Raw genomic sequence first — 15,322 nt, forward strand, 5'->3', positions numbered from 1 at the left:
TCTTGTAAAATATTCCCCCTGCTTTCAAGCTGGCCGATTGCAATTTGGGTGAGTTTGTTGAAGCTTTGTTCCTCTCAAAGTGCTCTATATCTCTGGCACAGCCTAGATGTGCAGGAAGCTTTCTGAGGCACAAGGAATGACTCAGCTATCAGCACCAAGCTACAGAAAAGCTGCTGCCTCTCATGGATGAACTGAGATCCTGAGCAAAAGCTATGTGAACCAAAGGAATTTCAGGTGAAGACTAGGCGAACCTTTTATTTGCTTATATATCTGAAACTCCTTTGTGAAGCTCACATCTATGAGCATTTCAAACTCGGCTAAATTTTTCATACTGACACAACGAAATGAGCATCTCCTTCTTCTCACGGCCTTGAAAAATACCCGGCACAGATGAGTCCTGAGCTGAGTTTTAGCTCATTGTAAAACCCAAAAGCATAATGAGTTCAGCATACTCGAAGATCCCAAAGCACTCTAGCCCAAATTATTTATGTAGCAAGCAGATGGCGATGTCATTTACTTGCTGCTGAACCAGAGCAGATTTCAACTAGTGACCTAGCAGTGTAGGATCACTGCTGCCTACCCATCCCTGCACCACTCAATCCTCCCAGGCAGGACTGGGAGCTCTAGCAGCTGTGCAGCCTTTGCAGTATTTTCTTTAGCTACCTTGGCTTTCTGAAGTGAGAGGACCCTGCCAGAAACACATCAGGAAGAGTTTGAAATAAATCCCTGGAATGCTAATGAATTGAAAAAGAAGGACTCTGCATTTAATTGCCATCCTCTATTCCTCCCACCACCCTGTGAAAATGAGCACCAAAAAATAAATAAAATGCAGTATTTGCTACTTGATGTCAGAGAAGCAATTCACTTAATGCGGCTTCCCACTCGGTGCATAACAATATGTGAACTTTGAATTCAGGTCTCTCAGCCTGTTTTGTCTACTGTGTCTCTTTATTCTATGTACAGTCTGCATTCTCCTTACTCAGCTCCATGGCCAACACAGTGATGTTGTGCCAAGAAATGTCCTCCCGGTCAAGAGGTCTTGCAGTCATCAGTGCTCCTGATGTTATGTCGACATAAAAGAACCGTCCCGGATCACTGCTCCTGTCAATCGAGTATCTGCAAGAGCACATACGAAAAATATTATGCAACCCTTGTGAAAACTGTGTGTTATGGGCACCAAAGTATCCCAGCAATGGCGACAGTGTCATACAAAGCGGATCCACATTCTTCCACAATCTAGTTATGTGCTCCTTTGACTTGCACAGGTCCAGAGTGAGATGCTGGAAAAAGTTCATGAGGCTGATGGCATTTAACAGTACTTGAATGGAGCTGGAAGACAGAAGGATTTAGAGGAAGAAGCCTCAAAGTGAGGCACAGATCAGTGCAGGAACATCTGCTTTACAGAGAAAATCTGCCAGTGAGGAGTATAATTTCTTTTTCTAAGAGAAATAATTATGCCCTGTCCCTAGGCAAATTCAGACAGGATGAAAATGGCTTCAGATTAGTTCATTCTCTGAGCACCTAGGTTGATGAAGAGGAACCATTCCCTTCCTTGTTATTCTCTCCTCCTTAAGGGGAATAAACTCCACCTGCATCCTGAAGCATGCTACTGATGGGGCTGTGTCAGCACAAGGGGGATGATGCATGGCTTTCTCCAGTCAGCAAAACAGCTCCCTCTGTGAGGCTGATTCATCCTAAATACTGAACCTTCCTGACCGATGTCGTGTCAGTTCAATGCTGGGAACCAGCTTCCTGCCCCTGTGGATGGGGGATTGTTGTGGTGCCTGCAGGCCAGAAAACCTGGCCAGGGAGGCGGCTGATGGGCAGAGTCACTGCAGTACTCAGTCAGAGAGATGATTTCTCATGGTGGGCTCAGTATCCTTCACGGGCATCGCCTTGCTCTTAAAGGCACTTTGTGCAAGCTGCCTTCCCAGCTGACTGTTAGCATGGTAAGGGATACTTTGGCCAAAGCCACACACAGGCCTAGGTAAATGTCACAGCGTAGAACAGATACCAGACTTTCTGTCCTTTTTGTTGGTGTTTTTGTCAGAGTGGATGGGAATTGAAAGCGTTAGTCACAACAGACACTGAACAGGGCTCATTCTTCTGAATTTTCTCCTTTCAGCATGAATGCATTCACTGGAACAAGCATGACAGCCTTTTCTTTATATAGGGACTTATTAAACCAGGATATAAAACACTATTGAGATATGTTGTTGGGAATTTCTTTTACACTCTTTTTCAGAACAATCAAAGAGGAAGGTATGGCAGGTTTGTGTCCCTTTCCTTCCCAATCCTTCTTACCTCTTCATCAATAAAAAGGTTTCTCAGGCATTTGATTTATATAGACAATAAGTATGAGTGTTCCTATATTTTGGTGTAATAATTATTCATGTATGGGGGCTATAAAATAATTTCTCTCTGACATTTTAAGGCCAATGAGTATCTGGAATTGACAATAGTCTTGTGATTAAGAATTAAGCGCCGGTGTCAATACGAACAAGTGGATTTTTTTCTAGATTTTCCAGCTAAGTTCTCTTTTTAAGTGTATCTGCTCCTACACACTTGTTTCCATTGTACTATTTAGATAATCTTCCCGAATCATTTAACAACAATCATGGCATATTTCCAGCCATCAGAATTTCACAGTGTGGGAGCCAGCTACTGGATGCTGGGAAAGTGAGGATTTGAGCCAGATCACTGTTTAAGTTTCAGAAGTGTTTCACAGTTCAGTTGTGCAACATGGTAAGTCTTTCTTAGCTTGCCTTACCCTGTGTGAATTGAATTCAGCTTAAAACATTGCCAGTCTGATACTGCACGGAGCTGGAATGAATGGAGGAGACCACAGAAGAGGCAACAACTAATTCTTACTATCTGCATTTTAGATAGCAAATGGTATTTATTCTTAATTTTTAAATCTGTTTCTTTACCTCAACATGGGGAAAAAGAAGGGAAGGAATGAGGGAAGAAAGGGCGGTAGAAAAGGAGGAAGGTGGGGAGAAAAGAGGAAGGAAGTTGTCAAAGAACAGAGTTACAAAAGAGTCTGTGCATATTTACAACTTTTTTTTTTAATGTATCTTTGTTGAAGGATTCTGTGGTTTATAGAGTGTTGTTCATCAAGGGCAGTCACTGCAAAGCTCTGAAAAAAACTAAGAAAAAACTCATTAAAAATAACAATGATCAATTCTACCCTTTGATAGTCCTCAGAATTATTCTTATATTATTTTAAGCAGATTAGCAGAGAATTGTTTGCATTGCAGGGTTTGGATAATGCCAGACAGTAATCAGCAAAATAGGATGCAAGTGGAAAAAAGTTTAGGGTAATGAAATTGTGATGCAGACAGTATAATAGTTTTACTGAGGAATTTGAGGCAATGTCATGAGAAGTATGATAACCTTATAATGTAGGCAGAAAAGATAGGTATATTAAAGTAGCAGAGATGAAAAAAAAATAATTAGACCAGCATCACAGAGTGCAATACCATTAAGAAGAACAGGCTTTGTGTCTGCTCAAATCTTCTAGCTGAAGCCCACAGAATGCTCATTTAGATTTTACTTTCTTCAAAAAATCCAATACTCAATGTTTCAACTCCCTCCTGTATTTCCCAGGACTGTTCCTGAGCACAGGCATCTCAGAAGCAGGGCCAATGCATGGGTAGTCCAACAGCAGCTCAACACCTAAAACTCTCAGATGAGAGGAGCAGCCAACCTGCTGGGATAATCAAAGTGCCTGCACTAGTTGCTACTGCAGGTAGTGAACATTTCTGTGTGGGCTGGCCTTGGAGAAGTGCAGCCTCCTCTGATAAATGGGGCTGGCACTGGCTGTCAGCCACTATGGAAAAGAGTGCTATGATCACTCTTTTCAAATCTGCTCCTTTGGCTCCTTGCTGAGTTGCAGCTATGAAGCTCCCATGAGCTAATCTGAATGCACCTTTACCTTTCTTACCTCCTTATGGGAATACGCTTTGTATCTTTGACCAGACACTAGATAATTTAACAGTTCTTGGATATTTATTAGCATGCATTTGATCTACTCCAAAAGAAGCTGTGTGTTTGAGCTTGTTGACAAGGGCAAGCTTTGAAAGAGAAAGGGGAAAAAGGACAAGCAAGTGATCCCCTTGCCATCAGGATGGCAGTGGGTTCTCAGCAATGCTGTCAGGTTTTGTGCCAGCACAGGCAAGATTCTGGGGCTGTTTTTAATGCCTGACTGGCTCATTGCAAGGCTTGATGCTGATGTCCTCCACACCACAGAACAGAGGGAGCTCCTGCATTGCTTTGGCAGAGCCCTCAGCGAGTGAGGTCTGGTTTGCCAAACCCACTGATGACCACTACTGGCTGGAAAGAGAGAGTCTCTCTCACTCACCACTGCCCCACCAACCAGATGTATTAAGGAGTGCTTGTGGGGCAACACACAAATAGAGGACAGACCTGATGGAGTTGTTGGTCACGTCTGGGTCCTTGGCAGAAATGATCTGTATGGTGGTTCCAATCTCCACATCCTCGGGCACTTCCACAAAGTAGATGCTGGGCTCAAACACAGGAGGCTCATCCACATCCTCCACACTGATGTGGACAGTGGTGGTGTCACGGAAGGGACCCAGGTTCAGGAACCGCATTTCCAGGTGAGAGTTAGCACCCTCTACCTTCAAGGTGTAGCTTTTCTTGCTCTCAAAACTTAAAGGCTGAGTAGAAAAAAATAAATCTACCATCAGGCACACTGAGTCATATATATCATTATTACTTTTAATTTCAAGTGCAACAAAGATAAATATTTGCAGATGCAGAAAAAGCTTTGAAAGAAAGTATTAGAAATGGCACTGTATATTTTTTCTTTCTTTAATTTGATAGTTGAGCTGAAAAGGCCAGGAGAACTACTTGCAGATCACTTCAAAATACATATTCTTTCATTCTTCTTGCTAAAATGAAAATATAAACAAGCCAACCTGCCACTGCATCATGATTCACACAACCTGTTTCATGCCACTCTGAGGAAAATACATGAAGAAACAGAGAACAATGAGAGTACCTGAAAATAAGGTAAGATGGTTCCTCAAAAATGGGCCCAGTGGCAGGAACAAGGATGCTCACACAGGAGGTAGAGGTCCCAGTTAGCATCCTCTTTTTTCCCCTGAGGACACCAGAGTCTTGTCTCCAAGACCCTGTCTGTCAAGCTGATAAAGGGCTTCAGTGGGAGCAGGGAACATGGTCAGCCTCTCTAGCAAGTTCTTGTTGCAGTTTTTATCCATAATCCATCCTTCCTAGAAGTGAGGTTTTTTCATCTTCTCCTTTCAGTAAGTATCCTAAATGTGGGTTCACCATCCAGGTGTCATGAGTGCTAGGATTTGAATCTGCTCCCTGCCTAGAGAACAGTTTAATTTTAAAGCAGTTTAATTATAAAGTATCCCTGATATCTTCCTCTAGGAACTCTTTCACTTAATATGAAATGTGAAATATTAAATACTCAAGTATTATTTGAAGCAGGGAGTGAGAATGGTCTCCTTTTCCATTTTCTCTTTTCCCTCTTCCCTTTTCTTTCCTTCCTGAGACAATGGATAAAGGGGGCCAGCATACTCTGTTAGTAGTTACCTGAATTTGATTTCCTATCTAGATAAAATTACTTATTTGGTATAAATGGATATAGAACTAATTAATGCTGACACTGAATCTCTCAAAAATACATTTTTCATCTTCCTTCCATCTTCTTTTCGCAGATTCCTGAAGAAAATAAGGTGTCTCCAAAACCTTCTTAGATCTGAATGAAAATGTTCATATTTTATGTGCTACTTACTAGTCTTGGTAAGAGATAACAGTAAGGATTTGACAAACCAGAATAACAGGATGGAAGTCCAAAATATAAAAACATGCCACCAGATGAAGTTCAGCTTACAGAGGATACACACTTCTCAAGTTGCAGTCAGAAGTTGCAAGCAATTGTACTGTGGTTAAATGGTCACAACCCTTTACTTGAATAATCTGGGCAGGTCTGATGCCGAAAACCAGCACAGTGAATCCCCTTAGCTTGCACAGATTCTGAGCAAGAGAAACCTTGTACCAGGAAAGAAATGGCCAATGTCAGGGTCACCCAGTGGGGCATACCCCTCTTTGCTATATGAATAGTTTTCAAAAAGAGTGGCTTTATTTGCATAAGGATTTGAGCCTCATGTGTGGAATTACCACACACAGAAGCAGTTCATTTAGACTGCAGTAAATGTCTGCTGTTCCCATCCAACCCCTTTGCTTCTTCTATTCAGCTCTTTCTATTTGAAGACCATTCGATTGAAGACCAATCACCAGACCGACACATGGAGATGGGCAGGAAAATAAAAGAGAAGGAGGATGCCAAACAATTGGAAGTCAAAGGTGCAAAAATCAGTACTATGGCAGTAAAATTGTCCTTTGCCAGTCACAACCCATTTCTTTCCTGCCCTGCTCAATGGGGCAGCTGGCCATTTCTGGAGCCATGAGGTGTGCATTAGTTTAAGCAGCATCAGCAAAAGATTTCCATGTTCAGGCATGGGCCTCAAAACACCTCCTGGATTCAACCAAGTCTTCAGTACTTGTCTTTTGCCTCAACAGCTTCCTTCTTCAGAAGTGGAAATGTTGTAGTGACATACCAAAGCTCATGCTTTCACAGTAAATTGCCAGTACAGATGTCCTGCATAGGAATGCCTGAGTAAAGACTGGCATTCTTGAAATTATAAAACTGAAAATCACTCAGCATTTAGTACATGAGAGTGAGGAATGAAGACTGGAATGGGAACAGGTTTCTGTACTGGGGACATGATGGTCCAGTATTACTGGAGATGCTGTGAAACTTGCTCCTGCTGCCTTTAGCTCCTGGTACACCAGTGACTACTGCAGGCATAGCACTTGTCAGCTCGGGTTTGGTGAGGTCTATAAATGCAATGTCCCTGCCTGCAGAGTCATTATTGCCTACCAGTTGCATATTTATGAGCTGTAAAAATAGCAGTAAGATATTCACAGGACCAAGCTACATTTATTGTCCATCTGGCAAGGAATGTGCAACGTAAAGGTGCCTAAACATATACTAAGAAAGAGGCCAGTATATTGAATTGTTTCCCACGTGAAGAAAACTGCACGAGAAACATTGTGTGTACACCAAAAAGCTAAGTTATAAAAAAAGCAGTTAAATCACAGGCAGACTTAACAGCTATAAAACCCAATTACATTATTAAAACACATAATCACCTAGATCAACTTAGAAAAATGAGAAAAATCAGATAGGTGTGCTAGGCCATCACATTTTTGATGCTCCTGTTTGCCTTCATTGTCAAAGATTACTTTCCTTCCTGTTTCTCTCCTGTGCTAATCCCTCAGCACCACTGTCCCCCTCATCAGATTTTTCTCCCATGGGTGCATTCAAACCTCTTCTCAATGCTGGTCCAATGGGGAGGGCAGGCAAGTTACCTTCTCCTGTGAACCTAACATGCTGCAAAACACAGCCAAGGGGAAAGGCAGCCCGTGGAAAGCTCTCCTTGTCCTCCTTCTGCCAGTGCAGACACAGGCACTGAGAGGTGGTACCATACAGGGGGGAATTCAGTAAAGCCCACTGTGAGAAAGTGATTGATCAGGCAACGTCAGGGGAGGAAGGCAGGGCAGGACAGGACAGGGCTCTCCTGTCTGCTGTGCAGGCTGGGTAACCCAGCACCCTGCCTTCCGTGGGCAGTGCAAAAGGGAAGCAGGGAGAAGAGGAGGGTAGGGGGAGCATCACTCTCACAGGCAGGCAGCCTGGAAGAAACTGTACATTTTCAGGAGGTGCTCAACATTTTGTGGGATTAGTAGGCTGTGATAAGTAGCCACAACACCACAAGCAAGTCTTGTCAGTAACTGTAAGTTGTGGCTTTCTGATGCCCCTGTTAGAAGTGCTAATTATTTTGCTTGGGAAATCTGTCAAGAATTACAGGGAAAGTTTTGCTTACTTTTAAAAAAGATTTCATTCTTGGTTTAGAAATTCTCTTTCCCCTCTCCTCCCATTTTGATATCCTTTTATATTGACACCAGTTGAATTTATTTTTGTTTGTTTCTTGAGGGGATTCAAAGGACAGCTTTCCTGGTGTTTGGCTATTGATAATCACAGCATTACATAAAGCTAGAGACATACATAAAATATTACAAATGTTTGTGTACAGTAGGTGGATTGAGCAATATGTACCTGATGCCAATACATATCTGGTATGATTGATACCATACATTTTATAACTTCTCCAGACATACGTGAACATGTAGCAAAACTGTATTCATAATAACAAAGGTCAAGCTTATTGACACATTTACTCCAAAGAAACTGTTTTATTTCATTGATAAATGAGTGGAAAATCACATTAGAGTTTGCATTCAACATCTATTTCATTCCAGAAGATGTGCTTAACTTTATGGACTAATATGCACAAAAAAAGAGCCAGGGAAAGGTGACCATAAATACATGCTTAAATGCTTTGCTGTAGGGTATAGAGGCTTGCAAGGTCAAAGCTCTCCCCTGTATTGTTCCATTTTAGTGCACAATTTAATCCCAGGCCATTTAAATGGAAACTATACTTCCTTATTAGTACACTAGATATGCTTAGGCAGAAATATGGTTACAATTTCATAACCTAGAAACAGAGTTGAACTTCTAACATTTATGTAATATTGTAGAATAAATATCCCATAGCAGGGAGCCTAAGCAAAATACTTGATGCCTTCCTGCATAGCCTGTGGTACAGAGTACCAGCAGTTTCACAGCTGCCATTTTAGAGACAACTTCCTCTAGACTAATTAGCATTTATGGATCTTCAAGCAGCAATTAAAAAAAAAATAAACACTGCCTGGGTTTTATTGGTTTATAAATAATTCCAAGGCATGCTTTATTATTGTTTGTGGAACACCAGAGTGAAAAATATGTACAGTTCAAATGCAAATATTGATCTAATTTCTTGCATTGTAGGATAATTAAGCTACAGAGAATATTTAAATAGATAAATAAGGACTAAGAGCATTCCTTTGGTGGGAAAAGACATGTTTATGCTAATGCTCTTCCCACTTTATAAAAGTTGTGCCTAGGAATGCAGTCTGCTTTCATATTTTAGCAATAAATGTTAAAGAAATTGTGTTTTACAGCCAGAAAGGGGCTACTGTCATGTAATGGGAACCAAGTTATTGCAGGCGTAAGGGAATATTCCACACATAAAATATAACCAGGACAGTTAGCTATATAAATTACTATAAAAAAGGAAACTTTTTTACCTTTCTTACAGTGATGATGCCAACTTGGTAATTAGGATCAGTGTTAATATCAAAGACATCCAGTCCATCTCCATCCACAAGGCTGTACTTCATCTCTGCATTAATGCCTTCGTCCAGGTCTTTAGCAACCACACGGCCCACGGTGGAGCTGATGGGAGCAGACTCCAGCACACTCATCTGATAATGCTCTGGCACAAGCAGCACAGAGGGAGAGAGGGGAAAGACAGGCTGTGAAGAGGAACCAAAAAAACTGCCAAGCAATGCAGTGGATCAGGGAAGCCATGACACTGCATGGCCTGCAGAGAGACTTTAGCACCTGTGCCAAAGCTGTGACAGCCGTGTGACTTCCTTTAAAAAGTCACAGCCCAGCTAAATTTCCTGGGGAAGTTTTATTTAGGTGTTTGTTGTAGCAACAGGTTTGTTGAATGGGTTTTTAAAAAAACAGCAATACATCTGAAGATAGGAACTTCAACTAGAAAAATAGGGCAATTAGCACCAGTGCTGTTGCAGCCATGATGTAAAGCAAGATATGGAACAGAATAGGACAGGCATATTTTTATTAGATCAGTTTGTACAGCAGAAATAAACAAATTTTGAGCACCACAAATCCTTTCCCAAGTCCCTACAAACTTATTTTCAGCCCTGAAGAAAGCTCAGGAACTTGCCTGTTTCTTTCAAATTTACAAGTTATTCTATTAAAATGTATTGCCTGTCCCTAAAAACACTGTCTTGAGCTCATTTGTTGCATTGCTAATTTGCTTAGCAGCAAGAGTGGGGAAAGAACAACCTACTATTTTAAAAGTGTGTTTTGAAAACATAAATGTTGTACCTAAAATACTTCTCTGGCATCATGCTTTACTTTCAAACCTTCCTTGCTGCACCCCCTCTGTTGACTGCACCAACTATTAAACTTTGGAAGGCAGAATAACATCAAGGATGGGGTTTGATGAATTGTAATTTTTCTTAATCAAGAGTTTGATATCAGTTACAATTTATGCCACTTTCAAAACACAGCTGGCAATGGCATGCTCAAGAAGTTGCTCTAACAGAAGAAGAAAAATGGAAGTTGAGAGTTCTTGCTGATCTTAGTGGAATACTTTGATTTACCAGTGCAACATGCAGTAACAGATGGAGAAGAAGAATACCATCAAAAAGAACTGCGGGAGTTTGCATTACTCAGCTAAATGAGAAAAACGTCAAAAACAAAATGGCCTGAGATTGATTTACAACACTAAAATAATCAGTTTTCTTTAAAAATCCCAAATTACATCCCTTGAAACATTTAGTCCAATCAAAAGTGAAAAGCTTGTGTCAAATTTTTAACGGCAATACAGAATTATGTAAATAAATGTGATAAAAAATCTTATTAGCAGAAAGCAAAATATTGCAAATCTTGTCACTTTTGTAAATACAAAGTTGTGTTTCTGATAAGAGTGGAGCTGCCTATTTTTGCATCCATGAAGTATGGATGATGCAAAAATACACGGTTCAACTGTGTATTGCCAAGGTTTAGATGAACCTTTCCTGGAGAACAGCCTGTATGACAACCCACTCCACACTGGCAGCACTGCTTCCAGACGCTCCCCTGCTGTGGCCTGGCTGGAGTGTTGAATGAATTATCTTTCAACTTCCAGCACCACCACATGTCCCTGATTTGAGAGACATCCTCTGGAGATAGGATGAAAAGACAATCAGAGCAGCAATTAGTAGCCAAAGGCAATGGCCATGAGCAGTCTAAACACAAAGGTTCTCCTTCCTGCCTTTTTCTGTAAATTAATTTCCCATCCTTTAAAAAAAAAGTGTTGTTTTTGATTATTTTGGAGGTCAGAAACTTTTTCTGAAAGGCAAGGTGTCGAATAATTCCTTTTGACATTTTTCTGAAGGAGAGTTCCATATCAAATCTGAAATTCTGCCTATCTCTAGTTGTCACTATCCTGAGCTTGAAAATGTCTGTCATGAGAGCAAACAGCAGACATAAATAAACCTCAGCCACCCCTTTTTGCCTGTGGCACCATGGGTACTTACTCTGTGGAAATCTGGGTGGATTGTCATTGACATCAGAGAGAGTGATGTTGACTGTGGTTGTTCCAGCTAATCCTCCCAGCTGTCCACCCATATCCTTAGCCTGGATAATCACTTCGTAATATTCTTTTGCTTCTCGGTCCATGTTCATTAGAGCTGTTCTAATTAAGCCTGAGATTGAGGGTGGAAAGGTGTTTGGGGAACAAAAGAAAATGGCTGTTAGAGAATACACAAAGAGAGTAGAGGGCTCTTGCTCCTGCATCCTATTCCATGTGTTAACAATGAGACCAGGCTCTGAACTGACTCCCACCTTTCCTGGCAGAGTAAAACTCACCCAAGTGGAATCTAGGTTAACAGAAGGTGTGAATTTTAAAGAAGCCAGTTAAAATGCATCAGCTCTGGGACAGGCTGCACGTTCAAAATTAAAATGTTGCCTTCCAAGGAAAAGCTTTTTGGGAACAGTGTGCTACGTCGAATTAAAGGCCCTGCTCAGGATGACAATCTCTGCACAAAAGCTGGAAGTGATGCGCTTTGCTAAAAGATGCATCAAGACAAGTTTTCCAGAGTACGCAATCCTAGAGACCGCCTGGCACGAGCCCGGGGGCTTTTCTCGTGTCCTTCGGGACCCAGGCGGGGCTGGGAGCGCAGAATGCGGGGAGACACCGCTGCGCCCCTCCGGAGGGGCCACCCTGCTCCCCCAGACCGCAGGGCGTCCCTTCCCTTCGGGGTGCCACTACTGCGGGAGGACGTGAGGTGGCAGCAGCACTTCTCTCACGGAGGCTGCGAGCGCCGGCCCGGGCGGCGGGGCTGCCGCTGCGCCCCGCTCAGCCCCGCGTATCCCGGCTGTCCGTCCTGCCGCCCTCCCAGCCCACCCAGCCTCCAGCACCTCCAGGTGCTCCCTCGAGCAGCCGGCAGTGCAGCCCGGGGATGCGCTGCCGTGGGATAATCCCTTGCTAGCGGCACGTTTGGGATGCCCTTGGCGGTGGGGCGAGTGTGTCAGCCCCAGGCACCACCCCAGCAGCGCGGCTCAACACGCAGCACTTGCACATCAGGACACTATTAACTTGACTGATCTGCATTTAGCCTTTATTTTTAGCAGAAAGACAACGTATGGGTTTAATAAAAAAGCAGTAAAATGATATGGTGTTGGCAATTACCGCTGTGTGTGAAGGGAAGAAATAGTGACCAGTATGGAACAGCTTGCAATGTGCTACTTTAATCTTTCCGTGTGGAGCCCTTCAGAGTCCCATCCTGCAAAGCTGAGTGCCTCCTGTGAAGTGCTGTAGTTCCTCAGCTCCCATGGATATATAAATAAGATATGAAAATACTTAGCATTTTGGGAAGTATTTTCTCCATATATGAACACTTTGTAGGGAATTTCCACTCTTGGCTTGACCTAAAAAAAGACATCAGTGCCTAAACTCCAGGCTCTGCCATGCCTATCGCTGGGGCCTCTGGTCCCTAGAGGAGGGCTGGTCCAGGACACCAAGACTCAGAACCAGATGCAGAGCAGAGATGCAGCAATGCAGAGCAGGGAGCATCTGATGCTGCTGCACACAGTCAGTCAGCAAAGAATGCTAAGGCTGGTGGTGAACATAAAACCCATCCTTAGGGCTATAAGAAAGGCTATGGGAAAGGTTGAGATCCTCAGGTCTTCCAAAGAAATATACTGGAACCCTTTCTCTCACTGAAGGGAGTGAGGTTTGTGCTCTTAAGAAAACAGTAAAGAGCAGAGGTGATGTCCTTTCTTTTCTGTAACAGCCAGATGGTTTCTTAGGAAGTAGGAGAGTTCTTTTATCTTCTAGGGGAATATGATTGTGGCTGTAAAAAGTATTCTGGAAAAAGGGAGGAGGAGGCTCTCAACTTTCCTTTGAAGTTGTGCTTTCACATAGACACTTGTTCAGCGCCTGTGAGGACAGTGACAGAATAGAAATAGGAGCACACCTCTGGAACCAAGAGGCTATGTTGGGAGGTAAATGGTAAGGACTCCAAATGCTACTAGAGGAGGACTGTACTGAAATGAGTTGTCCACTACTGGATGTTTTAATCACTATCTATTGATACAAAGGAGCTGTTGGTCACTTGTGCTCTAGCTCTATTTTAGAAAAACAGAGCTGCAATTGCATTTTGTGAGCTACCAAATCCTACAGGTGATTTTGCACAGGGGAAGCTGACTACAGCCCTGGGCTTGTAGGGCAAGCACATTTCCATAGGGAAATGGTTTCTGGCTCACAACAGCGCTTACCCTAAATGGGAGTCCAGTTGCTCACTGAGGCAGCTAAAAGCTGAGGCACCTCTGAGTCTGTCTAGAGATGCATGTCTAAGTGACTGGGAAGTTAATCAGGAGAAAAAGACCTTTTCTGGGTTAAATACTGATAAAGTACATGCTTTTGGACTTAAGTGCCTATCTTCTGTATAAGCTGCAGAATAATTCTAGTGGTTAAATCTGTTCTGAATCTGACCCTGAATATTGATCTTTTGCTTTCTTGGAAATAATTTGGTACTCAGCAAATCTATGATTATGCCCTTATTTGTCTGTGGTTGACACCTGATTATAAAGGAGCATTAGTAGTTTATTTATATTGTAAATATAAACAAAACTGAGAAAATAGCATACCACATACAAGTTTGTCTTTGGCTAAAGCACCTACCCTGTAAACTGCTAACTTCAGAAGTTTATTCAGTGTTTTTCCTATGTTGTCCCCTACGGCTCTGCAGTGACTATCGTCTCATGAGTTTCTGACCTTAGCACTACAGATGCCCTTTAGAAACTGTCAAAATCTGTCAGATTCCACTTTTGAATATAAACCTTGGATGTATAGAGAAAAGAGAGAGAGAAAGCAAGCGAAACAGAGAGGGTGTCCTATAGATAAATGTAAGGTTATTAACAAGAGTACCCTTAGGTAAAAGTACTCCAGATAACTGCATCCTTTAGCTTGCACTTTCCAGTCCTGGCTGGTTCATAGATTTCCCCCCCCCCCCCTAAGCCTTGTTATCAACTAGATCTGTTTAAGACATTTTTCAGTGATAGAAGCCAACAAGAGTATTTACAGCACCAAAAACTATCCAGATCCTGAGTTGCAGAATATGGTCATTCAGAGGAATATATCACTGGAAAAAGCACATTCTTCTTCTGGAGCTCACTGCCACAGCATTACTTTACCCCTCACACAGTGCTGCTCTGTCTTGGCTCCAATCCACAAACCTACATTTCTCTGACCACAGCTATGATGCACTGCCCCTTTTTCCTGCTTGCAACTTTTTCTTTTGGTTTTCACACTGACTCATTCCCTGATGAAATAACATACCTGTCCGAGAGTCCACAGAGAAATATGGCTGTCCTTGGAGAATACTGTATACGACTCTCGCGCTGTTCCCATAGGTTGGGTCATCAGCATCTGTCGCTGTCACCTGGATAACAGAGGTGCCTGACAAAAAAACCATCAAGGTAAGACTTTGTGGGATAAAGAGCTGGCAGGAAAAATACACAGTTCAAAGTAAATTGAAATGCCTAACAAGAGCTTTCCCACACCAAACTTTTTCACTTGATGCTCATAGTGCTTGTACTTATTGTTCATACTTGTAGCTCATTAGCACTAAAGGAATTAATTAAAGGTATTAATTCATCATGCTTCTATATGAAGATATAAAAGAGCGAGTACTCTATGGACCACAAGTACAGAATTGCTGAACTAACAGTACTTTGTTATGGTTGACAGAGAGATGGTAATTATATGCTGCTTGCTTCTTTCCCCCTTTTCTTGATTTTAAATGTTATTAGGAGGCACCTCAAAGAAGTTCCATAGCTCTGCTGACATAAATTATGAATTGTTTTAGCAGACCCATAGATGCTGTAAGTTGACTGAGGGATGGAAATTGTACACAAACAGTGAGCATGAAGGGATATATCTCTGAGATAATCTTTCTGTGGGACTGTTTACATTGCATGGCCTAGAGATTATACACTGCTGAAGTGCCTTTGCAACCCACACAGAGGCATATATATTTCTTTTTTCAATTGGTTTTCAAGGTCTGCTTCCTCTGAAGCTAGTAACGG

General features: G+C 42.2%; 1 protein-coding gene across 1 annotated transcript in view; it reads right to left on the reverse strand.

Moving 5' to 3' along the window:
* CDH20 (cadherin 20) overlaps positions 1-15,322 on the reverse strand; it is a 118,653-nt gene that overhangs the window by 14,077 nt on the left and 89,254 nt on the right. The window contains exons 4-8 of the mRNA XM_064427234.1: positions 14,574-14,693; positions 11,269-11,436; positions 9,244-9,431; positions 4,429-4,682; positions 980-1,116 (exon numbers count right to left, since the gene is read on the reverse strand). Of these exons, the coding sequence (XP_064283304.1) occupies positions 980-1,116; positions 4,429-4,682; positions 9,244-9,431; positions 11,269-11,436; positions 14,574-14,693 (867 nt within the window). The remainder of the gene's footprint in view (positions 1-979; positions 1,117-4,428; positions 4,683-9,243; positions 9,432-11,268; positions 11,437-14,573; positions 14,694-15,322) is intronic.

The sequence above is a fragment of the Passer domesticus genome, chromosome 1, assembly GCF_036417665.1.
Source record: "Passer domesticus isolate bPasDom1 chromosome 1, bPasDom1.hap1, whole genome shotgun sequence".
Taxonomy (NCBI): domain Eukaryota; kingdom Metazoa; phylum Chordata; class Aves; order Passeriformes; family Passeridae; genus Passer; species Passer domesticus.